Source organism: Orycteropus afer, unplaced genomic scaffold (genome assembly GCF_000298275.1).
Source record: "Orycteropus afer afer isolate SDZICR_OR568_19922 unplaced genomic scaffold, OryAfe1.0 scaffold00055, whole genome shotgun sequence".
NCBI classification, from domain to species: Eukaryota; Metazoa; Chordata; class Mammalia; order Tubulidentata; family Orycteropodidae; genus Orycteropus; species Orycteropus afer.
This window is the reverse complement of record NW_006921642.1, coordinates 1,341,533-1,355,838: the sequence shown is the minus strand read 5'-3', so window position 1 is coordinate 1,355,838 and position 14,306 is coordinate 1,341,533. Positions and strand designations below refer to the sequence as shown.

General features: G+C 39.3%; 1 protein-coding gene across 1 annotated transcript in view; it reads right to left on the bottom strand.

Moving 5' to 3' along the window:
- Positions 1 to 14,306, bottom strand: part of COL4A1 (collagen type IV alpha 1 chain) — a 194,788-nt gene that overhangs the window by 25,187 nt on the left and 155,295 nt on the right. The window contains exons 37-48 of the mRNA XM_007938912.2: positions 13,213 to 13,352; positions 12,615 to 12,741; positions 12,436 to 12,516; positions 11,842 to 11,940; positions 10,582 to 10,632; positions 8,432 to 8,617; positions 7,240 to 7,373; positions 5,071 to 5,143; positions 4,341 to 4,412; positions 2,997 to 3,125; positions 2,310 to 2,408; positions 1,116 to 1,328 (exon numbers count right to left, since the gene is read on the bottom strand). Of these exons, the coding sequence (XP_007937103.1) occupies positions 1,116 to 1,328; positions 2,310 to 2,408; positions 2,997 to 3,125; positions 4,341 to 4,412; positions 5,071 to 5,143; positions 7,240 to 7,373; positions 8,432 to 8,617; positions 10,582 to 10,632; positions 11,842 to 11,940; positions 12,436 to 12,516; positions 12,615 to 12,741; positions 13,213 to 13,352 (1,404 nt within the window). The remainder of the gene's footprint in view (positions 1 to 1,115; positions 1,329 to 2,309; positions 2,409 to 2,996; positions 3,126 to 4,340; positions 4,413 to 5,070; positions 5,144 to 7,239; positions 7,374 to 8,431; positions 8,618 to 10,581; positions 10,633 to 11,841; positions 11,941 to 12,435; positions 12,517 to 12,614; positions 12,742 to 13,212; positions 13,353 to 14,306) is intronic.

Genomic DNA, 14,306 nt, shown 5'->3' with positions numbered 1-14,306 from the left:
AAGTATGAGGGGAGATGTTGCATTGTGGTAAATTGTGGTCAATGTCATGTGACAAAGTGTATGTGAACTGCTGTATGGAAAGTGAATTTGCTCTGTAAATTTTCACCCAAATCACAATAAAAAAAAAATGGAAATTAAAAATTTTTAAACTGTAGACAGAAAGGAAGTAAACATACCCAATAAACTAGCATTGTTGTAAATGAACATTAAATTAATGTCAAAGTGATTGAGGCAAAAGGGAAACTACAAGGAATTAGGTAGGCATTTTTGATAAAATGAAACAAATCAATTTATCAGTAGAGAGAAATTTTTTCCTTGAACTGGATTCTAAAAGGAATTTAACATGTGGATCCTGTACAATGGTTATTAAACAATACACTGGACAATGTCATTAACAATAGTTTTTCAGAAAATAAAGAGATGTTCTTTATATAGCCAGTTTCTAGCTGGAATGAAAGTTCAAGGTGCCTAACATTTGATGGAGGATATCTTCAGGGGACTAAGATAATGAGGACAGATATGGTGCTTTCTGCTGATCTAAACTAATAAATGGACAAAGCTTAGAACATCAAAAAATTTTTGGACCAGATAACATGGAGAGTTTCAAAAGAGTAATAGTTAAGCTGCCCTATTTTAAGAATATCAACAAAAACTATTTTATATGTACTCAAGGAATTTTGATGCTACTTGATAACTTGAAGAAGTGATCAAAAGTTTTATTGATTTTTAAAATTTCAAAGATTCAGCCTTTACATTTCCTTGACTATAGACATTGTAGTATAGTAGCTGTTGAATTGATGATTCATTAAGGATGAAGGAAAATAGTATCAAGTTGGTCTTTCATTATTGTAATAATGGTGCCCTAATCTATCTCAATTTCAGGACCAGAGACAAGTACAGTGTTATACCAGGCTGAAAAACAGCTCTTGTTGAGTCCATCTAACTCATGGTGACCCCATGAGTGTCAGAGTAGACCTGTGCTTCATAGAGTTTTTAATGGCCATGATCTTGGGGAAGTAAATTGCCAAGTCTTTCTTCTAAAGTGCCTCTGGTGGATTTGAAACCCCAGTAGATGCTTACTAAATCTATGCTGAATGAATAAATGAAACACTTACCCAAGTCCTGGCCATGGGCCCGTTCATTGCCTTGTACATAGAGCAAAGAGTACCCATGGTAAAGAATTTTGGTCCCAGGAGGACACTGTGGGTCATCTACTGTTTGACTGTGCCTGGTCACAAGGAAGCCATGATCAACAGATGGGGTGCCTGGGGGGCCCATGGATCCTGGTGGTCCATCAGGGCCTGGTGGACCAGGAAATCCTCTTGGACCTAAAAGACAGAAGACAAATTGATTGCCCTATTTACAGGCAGATTCCTCCCAAAAAATTTCAAAATCTCTGTGTCAAAAGAGTTTTTAATATTTTGTGTTTCTACAAAGTATCTTACCTTTCCACATTACCTTAAAAATACTAGTAAAATGCAAAACTAATTAATAATTCAACAACCCACCTCCTTCATGGTGCTTTATCTTTTCCTTTTCACAAACCATCTCGAGATATTTTTATAAGCACAGTACTTGGTGCATAATCAATAGTCAATAAAAGTTAGCTTCTACCCTGAATCTGTGCATGTCATTCATATAGCATTTTGAAGCACCTCTAAGGGAGGATTATTATAAAAATATTAAAACAACCTCATTTTAAGGTGGTTTCCCCTCCATGATCAGCTTCAAAGCCTGTATATGGAAGTATAGGAGTAAGGAAGTTCCTGTGTAATTGGTCTGCTGGGTTGTGAGCCTTATTCAGTTAGTTGATGTCCCTGGTTCCTGTGTCAAATTCAGGATGATTTTATATCTTCACCTTAAGCACTGGAGTCATTATGGAACATTTAAATGAGTTCTTGCTTTCTAAGAAAGGCAGATCAAGTTTATCCAATGTTAAAGTGACCTTTTGGTCAACTCTGGAATGATTATTTTTCAGTTCTCCTTTCCCTTGTCTGTTACTGTAATGGAATTTTTATAGCTACAGCCTGCTTCCCTCATAGGAAACTTCACAAGGCCATCACAGTTGGCCTTCTCTCAACAACATTTAAAAAAAAAAAAAATGAATGCTTTGATCAGCTTCTGTTTCTCTACTAGAAAAAAATGACAACCCTTTAGCTTATATATGACTAGTTCTTCTAAGAAACAGACCTCTTTGGAAATCTTTCAAGTAACATTTTCAACTTCATTTTATAGGTTTTCACAAGCCCAGGCCTATTGCTTCTAACAAAAAAATAAAGTGTAATTAGGTTGAAGGATACACCACCTACCTGGAGGACCAAAAGGCCCCGTCTCTCCTTTCTGGCCAGGGGCACCATCAAACCCTGGAATACCTGGAGGTCCAGGCAATCCCTCCAATCCTGTCACACCTAATGCAAAGGAAAAAGAATTCATGATCCAATGCTGGATGGCATCAGAATGTATCATTTTCCTGTCTTTTGAAATGTCTTAATTTTTCACAAAGGAAAGCATAAGGTCTTTGTGTGCAGATGAGAACATTTTCCTGGAAATCCATAAATTGCTTCTAGAGTAGTACCTAAGGCATTTGACTGCTAACCAGAAGGCTGGAGTTTCAAGCCCACCAGCCACTCCTTGGAAGAAAGACTGTGTAGTCTACTTCCATAGTGATACTGCCTCAGGGTCACCATGAGTCAAATTGACTCAATGGCAGTGAGTTTGTTTGTTTGTTTTTTGCTCTAGATTTTCCTACACACACACACACACACACACACACACAAACACATATTGTTCAAAGGACCTAAAAACCCAGAACAAAATGTGTATATATATATACACATTTTGTTCTGGGTTTTTTAGGTCCTTTGAACAAAATTTAAGGTAGAAAGAAACACTCAAATATGTGTTTCTGTAAAACTTGATTTTAGATACAAGAATTAAGGGGAAGTCCCACTCACTACCCACCCCCATGACCACTCTACATATCACCATATTCCTACCTTGCTGTCCTTTAGGCCCTGGAGGTCCCTGCAATCCCTTCAGACCTGCTGGACCCTCAGGGCCAGGAAGCCCTGGCTCCCCTTTGATGACATGGTAAGGACCTGGGGGACCAGGGGGGCCTGGAAGACCTGTGGGAATCAGAGAACAACTTATCAATTTCCGTGTACCTATGTTAGAACAGAAACTGCGTCAGAATGAGAGTCCAATATGAAACACAATCCAAATGGAATGATTTTCTCAAAAGTAAAATCTTTATCAGAAGCACAAGAAATCAGAACCTTGCAAAATATGTATTTAATCTGCACACCATTAGTACTTAACCTAAATCCTGAACTCTTGGTGCTGGAAAAGACTTTGGAATCATCAATTCTGGAGTCCCTCATAGACGGTCATCAGCCTTCTTGTGAACACGCCCAGACATGTGAAGCTCATTCCTTTTCGAGGCAACCCATTTCTGATTTGGATAGTTAACAATACTTGCAATTGGAAAGTTTTTCTTTTATTTGTCTGAAATTGGCCTTACTGAATATTATAACCACTGGTCTTAATTTTTTTAATGATGAGTAAATTTAATCCTTTTTCTATTTGAGATAGTTTATGAAAGATAATGTAAAGTTTTCAGAGGCTCACGAGCTCTGCCTCAGCTTCCTCCACTTTAGCTGAACACCCTTGGCTCTCACTCCTTCCATACACAATATTTCCTCTGTTCCTTTTCTTTCTTAACATTCTAATTCTGGGTGCATTCTGGTTGGACATTCTCTCTTAAAATACAGTTTTGAAAATTAACACAGCTCTAGAAACCAGTATAACTGCATAAATACTAAAACTATTTCCTTCCAAGATTATATACCCTTTTTCAGAGCCACTTCACACTGTTGGTTCCTAGTGGTGGAACAGTCAACTATGACTCTTTCCTTTGGAGAATGGCCAGGCTTTATTTACTCTACACAGAGGGTTAACCTTTTTCCTATTATAAAATCAAGTGGTTGAGTTCAGTCTAATTTTATAGCCTGTCATTTTTTTTTTTTTTTTAAATCTCGAATCTAGAACTTTCTAGCTAATATTCTAGCCATACCCCCCCTCTCCCCTGAATTTATGTCAATCAAGGATTCAACAAATGTGACTTGTAATGTAAAGACAAGTCGCTGGTAAAAAGAATGTCAAATAGATTAGCCAAATACAACAACCCTGACATCCTACCAAAGCCTTTTAAAAATCTTTTTAATTTTCCTAATGATCTTCAAGTCATTTCAGATATGTAAAATCCAACTCCTAATTCCATGTGTTCACCGGCTTTTGTAATTTCCCAATGTCGTATCTGCCCACAAAGCAAATCCTCCTACCTTTAGATCCAGGAAAACCTTGATCTCCTTGATCTCCTTTAATTCCCTGGATGCCAGGGAGACCTTTCTGACCTAGAAAAAAAGTACAAAATTGTTTTTTACATATAATTGCAAATTATGTACCAGCATGCACATACGGTGAACACAGGTCTGATTTATCTTTGTGGAAGAAAAGTGCATTTCTAGTTAGCTGCTGTAAAACTTTAAGTGAAACTCTTGTTTTAGAACCATGAAGTCCTATTTTTGCAAACACATAATGAAACTGTAACATGACTGCAACCAGTAGGGGGCACATGACACTATTCTAGTTCACAACTGGGTTTGCATGTTTCTTCAAATCCACCATTAGACCCCTGGAGGCTGGGACTTGGTTTTATTCATCTTTCATATGCATCTGACTCACCAATAAAAATCAGGGCCTGGAAACTAGTAGGTACCCAGTAAATGTTGCTTAATGAATTAATAAATGATCCGAATCCATGATTTCTTACTGTGATCTAAATGTGGTAGCTATTGGCTCTTAACAAGAAAACCAGAAAGTCTTTATACAGCCATTCATAAGCTTATAGAAACTGGGTTGTCACACAGAAATGGCATTTTTAATCTGAAAAGAACCATATCTCAAGTTCTAATTGTGCAAAGACTGTCAATATTAAAGTACCTGTGAATAGGAAGCTTTGGAGGTCAAGAAATGTTCATTCAAACAGCATCTACTTTACTTAAGTCTTACCCTGAAATCCTGGAACACCTGGAGGTCCCATATCGCCCTTTGAACCTGTGACTCCTGGAGATCCACCAATACCCTAGACAAAACAACATAAATGTCAGCTGGGAATTGCTCTGGAGACACATACAACGTCTCTCAAGTAACTTGTTAGGTTCGGGAAGCTGAGAAAGCACTTTGATGATCTGCAAAGTAGATTTGTAAACAAATGGTGTGTGTAGTTTCTTGAATTATGTAAAAAGAAACACAAATCTGCTTTGTGTGCCTAAATGAGGAACACTGGAAATAGAAATGGTTTACTTCCTCCACCATTGTCTCCTCTATTTGCCCATCTATATGGTAAATTCCTTGGGAACAGAGAGCCAGTTTTACACCACCAGTGCCTTGAACAGAGTTGGAAGTCAATAAACATTTGTTATGAAAACACATCAATCTGTGACAAAAAGTAAAGTGTAAACTAACTTATTTTGAAAACTTATCCTCAAATGCTCAAGTATAATTATTTCTCTTTAAAATTCTTCTCAGACCTTGTATGGAAAGTGATTTTTGAATATGTAAAGATAAAAAATACAAAATAAGATATTTTCTCATATAATATAGCAATATGCATAAAGTCAAAATCTTTCTTGCTGTTTCACCATAGTTGTTCCCTTTTCCAGTTGTGGATATCAACCCATAAAAAATAGTATTGTTTCTTACATAGATGTTTTCCTTATTTTAAAAAGTGTCATAACCAAAATAACTGTAACATAGTAATAATGGGCCCCAAAGATATTCACATACATTGCATTTTCACAATGTATATGTAATGTATTGTGTGAAATTACATAAGGCTTTGAGTAGAGAAATGGGTCAAAAATTATTGCTATTCCAAGTAGCCTGTTTTGCATGATTACTCATAGGCATCTCATATGTTATTGATTCATAAGTAAACAATAGCACTTATTTACTTATTTTTAGTGCTTAATAAGCTAAAAGAAGCTCTGCTGGTGCTGTGGTTAAAGCATTGGGCTGCTAACCAAAAAATTGGCAGTACAAATCCACCAGCCAGTGTGAGGGAGAAAGAGAAGGCAGTCTGCTTCAGTAAAGATTTACTGCCTTATAAACTCTATGGGGGCAGTTCTACTCTGTTCTACAAGGTCTCTAAGAGTTGCTACTGACTCAATGGCAGTGGGTTTGGTTTGAATAAGCTAAACTTAGTCATCCAGTATGTGGCCTTGAGAGAGTGCCCTGATGACTCTGAAACATGCATTTGTAAGTGATAAACTATAGGAAATAACCCATGTCACTTATAAAAACATTCCTGTCTCTTCTATATCACTACTGTACATGTGTCTACCTAAAATCCCTCCAGTTCTAATCTCCCCCAACACACTTTCTCTTCATGTATGTGTGTATGAGAGACAGAGAGAGAATGAATCTGCTGATGCATCTATGCAACCTCAACAGCGCACAACACAGACACACAATCATATATACAGCCTTGGAAACCCCACAGGATTGTTCTGTTCTGCCCTAGAGGGCATATATTCTGAGTCAGAATAAACTCAATGGGAGTGGCAGTGGTTGAGCTAAGAATCAAACCAGAGAGCCAGACCACCACTTTACCTAAGAGTGGCTGTATATTTGGGCAATTAAGGGAAGCAAAGTTAATTAAAAACAAAAATAAAAACAAACAAATAAAAACCATTTACTGGTTATTTATTACACCCTGAAACCTGTCCTTTTGAAAGCTTTTTATTGTCACTATTGGTGACATCAACTGTTAATTTACAACATTCCGGCCCTGTTGCCAATTGTAAGAGATGACTGGGCTAGTTTTACAGAATTGCTCTTTATAAAACAACTCTGATTATTACCCATTAGCTTGCTTTTCATATTCAGTTTATAAATAGATATTTTAAATTCAAGCATTGAACTATAATTTTCAGTATTACAATGTTTCCTTTTTAATAGTCCTTATAAAACTAGACTATAACAAATTTTATAATAGTTGTATATTCTGGTGCTAATAAAGATAGCTGGTTGCTGGCAAGAGAGAAGGAACAGATTTAGAGATGATTTGAGAGTGTAATACACATGCATATCCACATACACATTATAGACATAGATGCATAATTTTGTGATCAGAGAAAGTGCCTTTTCAAAAAAGGAGCCTACAAATTAGTAACTCACAGGCATGCCCTGTAATCCTGGGTCTCCCTTGGGTCCTGGAACACCAGGAGACCCTGGCCAGCCTGGACTTCCTTTGTCACCTTTTAGTCCATCAAGCCCTGGAAGCCCTGGGGGCCCCATGGGTCCCGGATGCCCTAAGGAGAGAGACAAAAGTCACACATTTGAGGTCAGAAGGTGATATTATGTTCAAATGTCACTGGGCTGTGTGTTATCATTACTGGCACTCAGCTGTCACTAATTGTACATAACAACACCATATCAAGCAGTTGAGCCCATAAGAAATCAAAGTAGGGTCTGTTGTTGTTGTTATGTGCCATCGAGTCGGCCCCGACTCATAGCGACCCCTCCTTGGGTTTCCGAGGCAGTATCACTACGGAAGTAGGATTGCCCAACCTTCCTTCTGAGGAGTGGCTAGTGGGTTTGAACTGCCAGCCGTCTGGCTTAGCAGTCAAGTGCCTTAGCCAATATGCTACCAGAGCTCCCAAAGTAGGGTCTAGAAGGCTGTATATAAAGGCAAGAACAAATGTTAATCTAACTACTACAATCTAAGTTTCCAAAATGTTCTTCTGGTTACTGAGGCTCAGGGGTACTGTGTTGCCATTACAATAATGGTCAAGAGTGGAAAAGTTTGCTAGAATGCTGCTTTTCTTTAAGTCAAACACAACAAATGGTATATGCATACCAGTCAGGAGCTCTGGTGGCACAGTGGCTAAGGCATTCAGCTCCTAACCAAAAGGTTGGTGGTTCAAACCCACAAGCTGCTCCCTGGGAGAAAGAGAAGGCAGTCTGCCTCCATAAAAGTTTACAGCCTTGGAAACCCTATGGGACCATTCTGTTCTGTCCTATGGGTCTATATGAGTTGGAATCAACTCGATAGCAGTGGCAGTACTCCAGACTGTTCCAACAATTTCCTTTCTTCCATCTCCTTAATTAGTTGTCATATATAATAATTTCCTTGACAGAATGGATATAAGGAAAGCACTGACTCAGTGGAGACCACATACAAGTGTCCCAAATGTCTACAGCAGGCTGAAGCTGCAATTTCTTCAGAAATATAAATGCTACTAACTTTGAAATTAAAAACCCTTTTGAAAAAATTAAGTATTTAAATTTCTTTTATTCTCATTAATTTTGTGAATTTTATTTCATTCCCCAGTTCTAACGTGTGTGACACCTGGTTAAAGACCCTTACCTGGCAGGCCAGGTTGTCCCTGAGGTCCTCGGTCTCCTTTGGGTCCCTCCACAGGTTGTCCTGGAGCACCAGGTATTCCTGGCTGTCCTTGTGGCCCAGGAGGACCCATGAATCCTTGCTCTCCTTTGGGTCCAGGAATTCCTGGCCTCCCAGCTAATCCTGGGAAACCCACGTCACCCTTTGAACCTAAACAATAATAACAGTTTGAGACCCATGGTGAAATTCAGGGGAAGAAGAGTAAACCACGATACACTGGGAGTCAGTGTAAAACATTTCTTATCCTCCAGTTGCCCCTCCCAGCTGGGCTTCCTGAGGCACCAAGAGGAAAAACAAACTTAAGTGTTCTTTTTCTTCCTTTTTACTAAATAAGACATGAGTTCTCCAACATGTCCTGGATTCAAGAAGTCTAAACTTAGAATAGTAAGAACCTGTAATTCTGTTTCTTAAAAGGCTTCTAGCAAAGGCATTTGGATATGTGATTAGATGAGTCTACATCCAGTTGCATTACTAAAATTAAGGGCTTGAACAAATAATATAAGTAACAACAGAGATGAATTGCAAACTCATGCTGGATGGAAGAAGACAGAAGTTTAAAAGTACATGCGTATGATTGTACTTACATAAAAATACAGAAAATGCAAGCTTATCTAGTGACAGAGAGCAGATCAATGTTGTGTGGGGATGGGGCAGGCGGGTAGGAAGAAAAGAGGAAAAGAGGGGCATGAGGACACTTTTGGGATGATGGATACACCTGCCATCTTGAATGTGGTGATGGATTCATTAGTATATACATATGTCAAAATTTATTATACTCTCTACTTTAAATACATAAACAGTTCATTTTATGTCAATTATACTCCAATAAAGTGGTTTTTAAAAATTAGAGAAAAAAGAGCTTGTAGAAAAAGAAAACACCAGGTTTAGTTTTAAACATATTACCCAAAACTTGCCAACAAAAATACCAACACTCCAAGCTTATCTCAACATTGTTAGGAAAAATGTAAAAGGGAAGGAAATAGGGTTATCACTTAAAACTGCCATAGGATCCCTCTTAATTCTCCTCTTCCTGCGATTTCACAGGGCAATGAATTAAAAACTAAACAGACCACACAGTAGTCTGTTACAGGGCAGGAGAATTCATCAACTCAATTTTCAACGACTACATGCAGTTACTTGACAAAAAGACTCAGTAGGGTGTTTTAACAGGAAACCACTCCCATCTTCCCTGTGCTGATCATCTGTGGAAGCACCCTGCATCTTTAGAGGGGCTCTGTTCAAATTTTCAGGAGTGCTGTGGGTAAGAGCAAGTTGAGGAAGTGACCCACTCCCAAGGTAGCCCATTCTGAACTCTGGGGATGCCCAGAGGTGGTCCAATATCTGCTCAATGAAAGGCTTTGGCCTGTTCTCAGAGGACCCCTGGGACCTTGGTGAAGCAGAACTTCCATATCCCATGCTCTTTCTGAGCTGACATTCTAGACCTGCTGGGTCTTTTCTGAATCCTCAAGACCTGACTGCCGTCCCTCGGTAAGTATAGTGACCCTCTGTCCACCTGGCTAATAACAGAATGTGTGATCACAGCTGTGGCTGCCTGAGGCTTCTCTTGTAATATTTTGTGGCTTATGTCTCTTATATTTCTTGAATCTGTCTCTTCTCCCTCATAAAACCCTCAGCTCTCTGGGAAAAGAAATTGCATCTTCAAGTTCCTTTGCCATTCTGAACTATGCTTGGTATTTAGCCCACTGTGGCTGCTAAAGAAATGTTTGTAAGTGTGTGTGACATAAGTTACAACCTGTCTTAACTTCACATAAGTATGACCTGATTGTCAAAGTAACAATTTTGATCTTCTGATTATTTGCTAAGCACAAACATGATGGCAATTTTCCCCTATACTGTATTTTATGAAATTAGTCCAACTAAAAGAGAATTTTTGATAATGAATGCACTGCTCACCATTATAGTCCATAAATGAGACTGTTTAACTGCACATGCCTTGACAGGCATTACCTTCTGGAACCAGCACTTATAATCTGTGTCTGGTTGCTGCTTCACTAACAGAAGCAAGTAGGCTGGGGCCTGGCCCTGTTCTGCTGGTATACCATGCAGCAGCGACTGCTTGAAAACTTTTAAAGAACACATTTAGAAAATCTTACCTTTTTCTCCTTTGGCCCCGGGAAACCCTGGGAATCCTCTTCCTGGTAGACCTGTAAGATAAGGTCAAAAAACGTTAAGAAGGAAGATAGCTCTTCTCTTAAAAAATCAATGTGCAGGTAGAGCATGGAACAATATCAAATTTCTCTATCAATGCCATATGCTATTTATAGAATATGAAGAAATGAGTTCACTACACTTTGGAAGTAAGGTTATATTCCTATAGTTGTTATATAATATCCTTGACAGGATATTTATAATTCAGTACTTTTTTCTCAGTACCTTTCAGCTCAGAACCATTACGGCATTTAGTAGAAATGATTTGTACAAATGAGTACCTATTTCCTACTACTGTCTTGACTACTAACAAAAAGGCTTTTTTCAGACAACCAACCAACTAATTGCTACTCTCACAGGAGGGAGGGGAAGCCAGGCAGAATTTGGGACAGCAGAAACTTCAGGTTTTAAACATGAATAAAGGGCTTGAAGGAAGATTAAAATGAAGGCAAGAGAGGTGTGGAGGTAGTATTCCCTTATGAATTCTTTGTACAGGTGAAGGAATATTTCTAACTTAAGTACAAGGTGCAAAAAGTGAAAAGTGGGCCTAAGAGGAGGCTCACCAATAACAATGAAACTCCTCAAGTGCTCCTCCCAAGTGATACAAACTCTCCTCCTCTCCCCAGACATTTGGTTAGCCCCTGTCCCAAATGTTGTGCTTATCACTCTCTTGCATTAGTATGAGTATTACTATATATGTGATTGTCATTGTCAGAGCTCGCAGCTGGCACTTTTGTCTGAGTTGTAGCCCTGTATCTGACAGGTACAGACTCAGGGACCAACAAGTATTCCAGAACCATTTGTCTACAGGGAAAACAACCAGGCAGGGAAAAACGTAGTTCCTTTTCTTTGTTACAGCAATTCTAAGGGAAATGGAGAGGAGAGTATTACACCTATAATCACAGTCCTCTAATCCAGCAAGTGTTTATATGTGTCTCATTCACACCCCACTGAGAGAGCTAAGGATTCCAAGGCAGGTGTTCATAAGTATTTGTGGAATAAATGCATACCCCCATTTTTCTCATTTACTCATCTAATCCTTCTCCGTATTTCCACATCAGTGTTTAAAGTGTTGAACGGCCATATATGTAAACCTTTGTACTAAGCTGTGATTGCATCTCATTGCATGTGAGTCTCTTGAGAGTTTACCATGTTTATTCAAATGAGAACTGCTTACTGAAAGGCAATGGGGAGCCTAGACATACCTGGTTCACCTTTTTCTCCTGCAGACCCTGGGATTCCATCACTCCCTGGCTCCCCTTTCTGGCCGGCTGGGCCAGTGGGGCCAGGCTTTCCGGGAAGACCTCAAAGAGAAAGGACACCTCCGTCAGTCACTGAACCTTTCATGACACCCTAGTCTCCATGTAAAAATCATGAGCTAGCCTGGCTTCCCTCAGGTCTACTCAGGCATCCCTTCAGAAAGGACTGTCCATCATGTTAGCAGCACCGCTAGTTGTTCACAAAAGCTAGTGAGAGGAGAGAGAAAATACATAGAAGTCCCTTGCCAAAAACATACAAAACTGTTTTTTGAACAAGTTGGAACTAGCTATAAAAATATTAGGAAATCTAGTGGTGGTGAGACCATAGAAAGACCACAAAAGCCCCTCTAGACTTAGCCTACTCATCAGTGAAATGGAGAGGGGACTAGCTAGCCTCTGGTCTCATCCTATAGCCAGCCATTCTGGAGCCTATGATCTGTCGTCCCTGAGAGAAACTCCTGGAGGCTTCAGATTCCCCATCTTAATGGCTGCTTATCTCCACATTGCTCATAGTCTGGTGCTTTAAAGAGGGGTCTCTACCTGCTTCTCCTTTGACTCCAGGGACACCATCCAATCCTGGGAGTCCTTTCTCGCCTTTTTCCCCTGGCAATCCAGGGCTTCCTAAAGAAGAAAACAAAACAGCAGAGTGCTCGTAAGTCTGAGCGACTTCTTTGTCTCCTTTAAATCCCATATTCAGGAGGAGGCACTGGTTCACCTACCTGGATAGCCTATGTTCCCTGGTAACCCTTTAGGGCCTGGAGACCCAGGCATGCCTGGAATCCCAGTGCTTCCTTTCTCTCCCTTCTCACCAGGGCTTCCTGGAAAACCTGCCAAACCTTGATCTCCCTGTGAGCAAAATTGAACACATTAATTTTATATTGCTCCCTGGACATGTGGCAGTAGGCACTTTCTGGATAATCATATAACTTTTGGTGGGAGACATTGTATTATAGCATTCCACTTGTAGTTCTGTAATGGAAGAATCAAAGTCCACTTCTGAAAGAGATGTAAAACTAGAAACCAAGAGTGAAATAGCCAATTGTCTTATATCTACTTGACATTTATCCCTTTCACCCTTCTTTTCCTTCTTTCTGTCTTCCAGTGATAGCTTGCTACTCTAGTTTCTCAAAAAATTTCTAAATTCTTCCTCATGGGAGGTGAAGTGTGAGTTAAGGATAAGAAAAGGCAACTATAAATTGGGGGAAAATTGCTATATGTTAGGATTCATTTAATGTGCTGAGATACTATGAAATACCTTGCAAATTATTTTCATTTAGACCACTGGGATGGAACATTTCCATGCAAGATGATAATTACCTTTTCACCAGGTCGGCCAGGAATACCAATGCCAGGTTGACCTGCTAGTCCTTTCTCTCCTTTTGTACCTTTTTCTCCAGGTAAACCGGGAACACCCTGTTGGCCTGGAAGTCCAGGCACACCTTTTTCTCCTGGTGTTCCTGTAAACACAAAGAACTGCAACTTTAATTTGTTATTAACTAGGGCTGATATTCAAGATAAAAAAAGTATCCTGACAGCCAACCAAGAAGGAGGGTAAGGAAAACACATATTCCTTCATTTATCAATCCATAAATTATCCAGGTAGACAGCAATCACCCAGATCACCCTGGAGATAAACTAAGAGACGTTTCTCCTGTCTCTTAAAGACCACCATTTTATAAAGAGAGAAGAGATGCATTAATTAATTAGAACATATTATTTCTCAACAGTATTAAAAAGAAGAAAAGGACGATTATGTTCTTAATTATATAATCAACTCTCATTGTCCACATGAATCAGAGGGATCCATAAGTCAAGGCATTCAGCGTAAGTGTATAGTTGGTTTTGTAATGTATGTTAGTTGTGCAACTTGTTTATAAATAGATGTGAACAGCAACCTAAATGGTTGTATTTCAAATAAGGTAATAATAGCACCTAAAGACATAAGAGGAGACAGGAGGATAGGTTTCTGCCTTGACTTTTCCCTATTCTGTGTGAGTCCTGCCAATCCAGGGCAGTCTAAACTCACTTTCTTCTCTCAGGTTCCTTCTGTTTCTGTTTTCTGTGCTGTCACATCAGCAAATGCGCATGGCAAAGAATTCAGGCTGAGGAGTGGAGCAGAGGAGACTAGAGGAATTCTTCTGGAGTCAAATCAAAGGGCTTTAGAGGTGTAAGTTTCTTGTGCTGGCAAAACTAAGTGGAGAACTAACTATCTCCTGTGGAGATAATAGTCAAATGCACAGGTCACTTGGAGATGATCAAAAATTGGTTGTGAAGAGCCTCTGTTTTGCGTTATTAAATTGTGACTTCTTTAGTAAGGGTCACAATGTCAAGCAAAACACCGTCCATCACTAGGCAGGAGACCATACAGAATTGAGTATGTGAATTAATGTCAAAGACATATCTTCTGGATA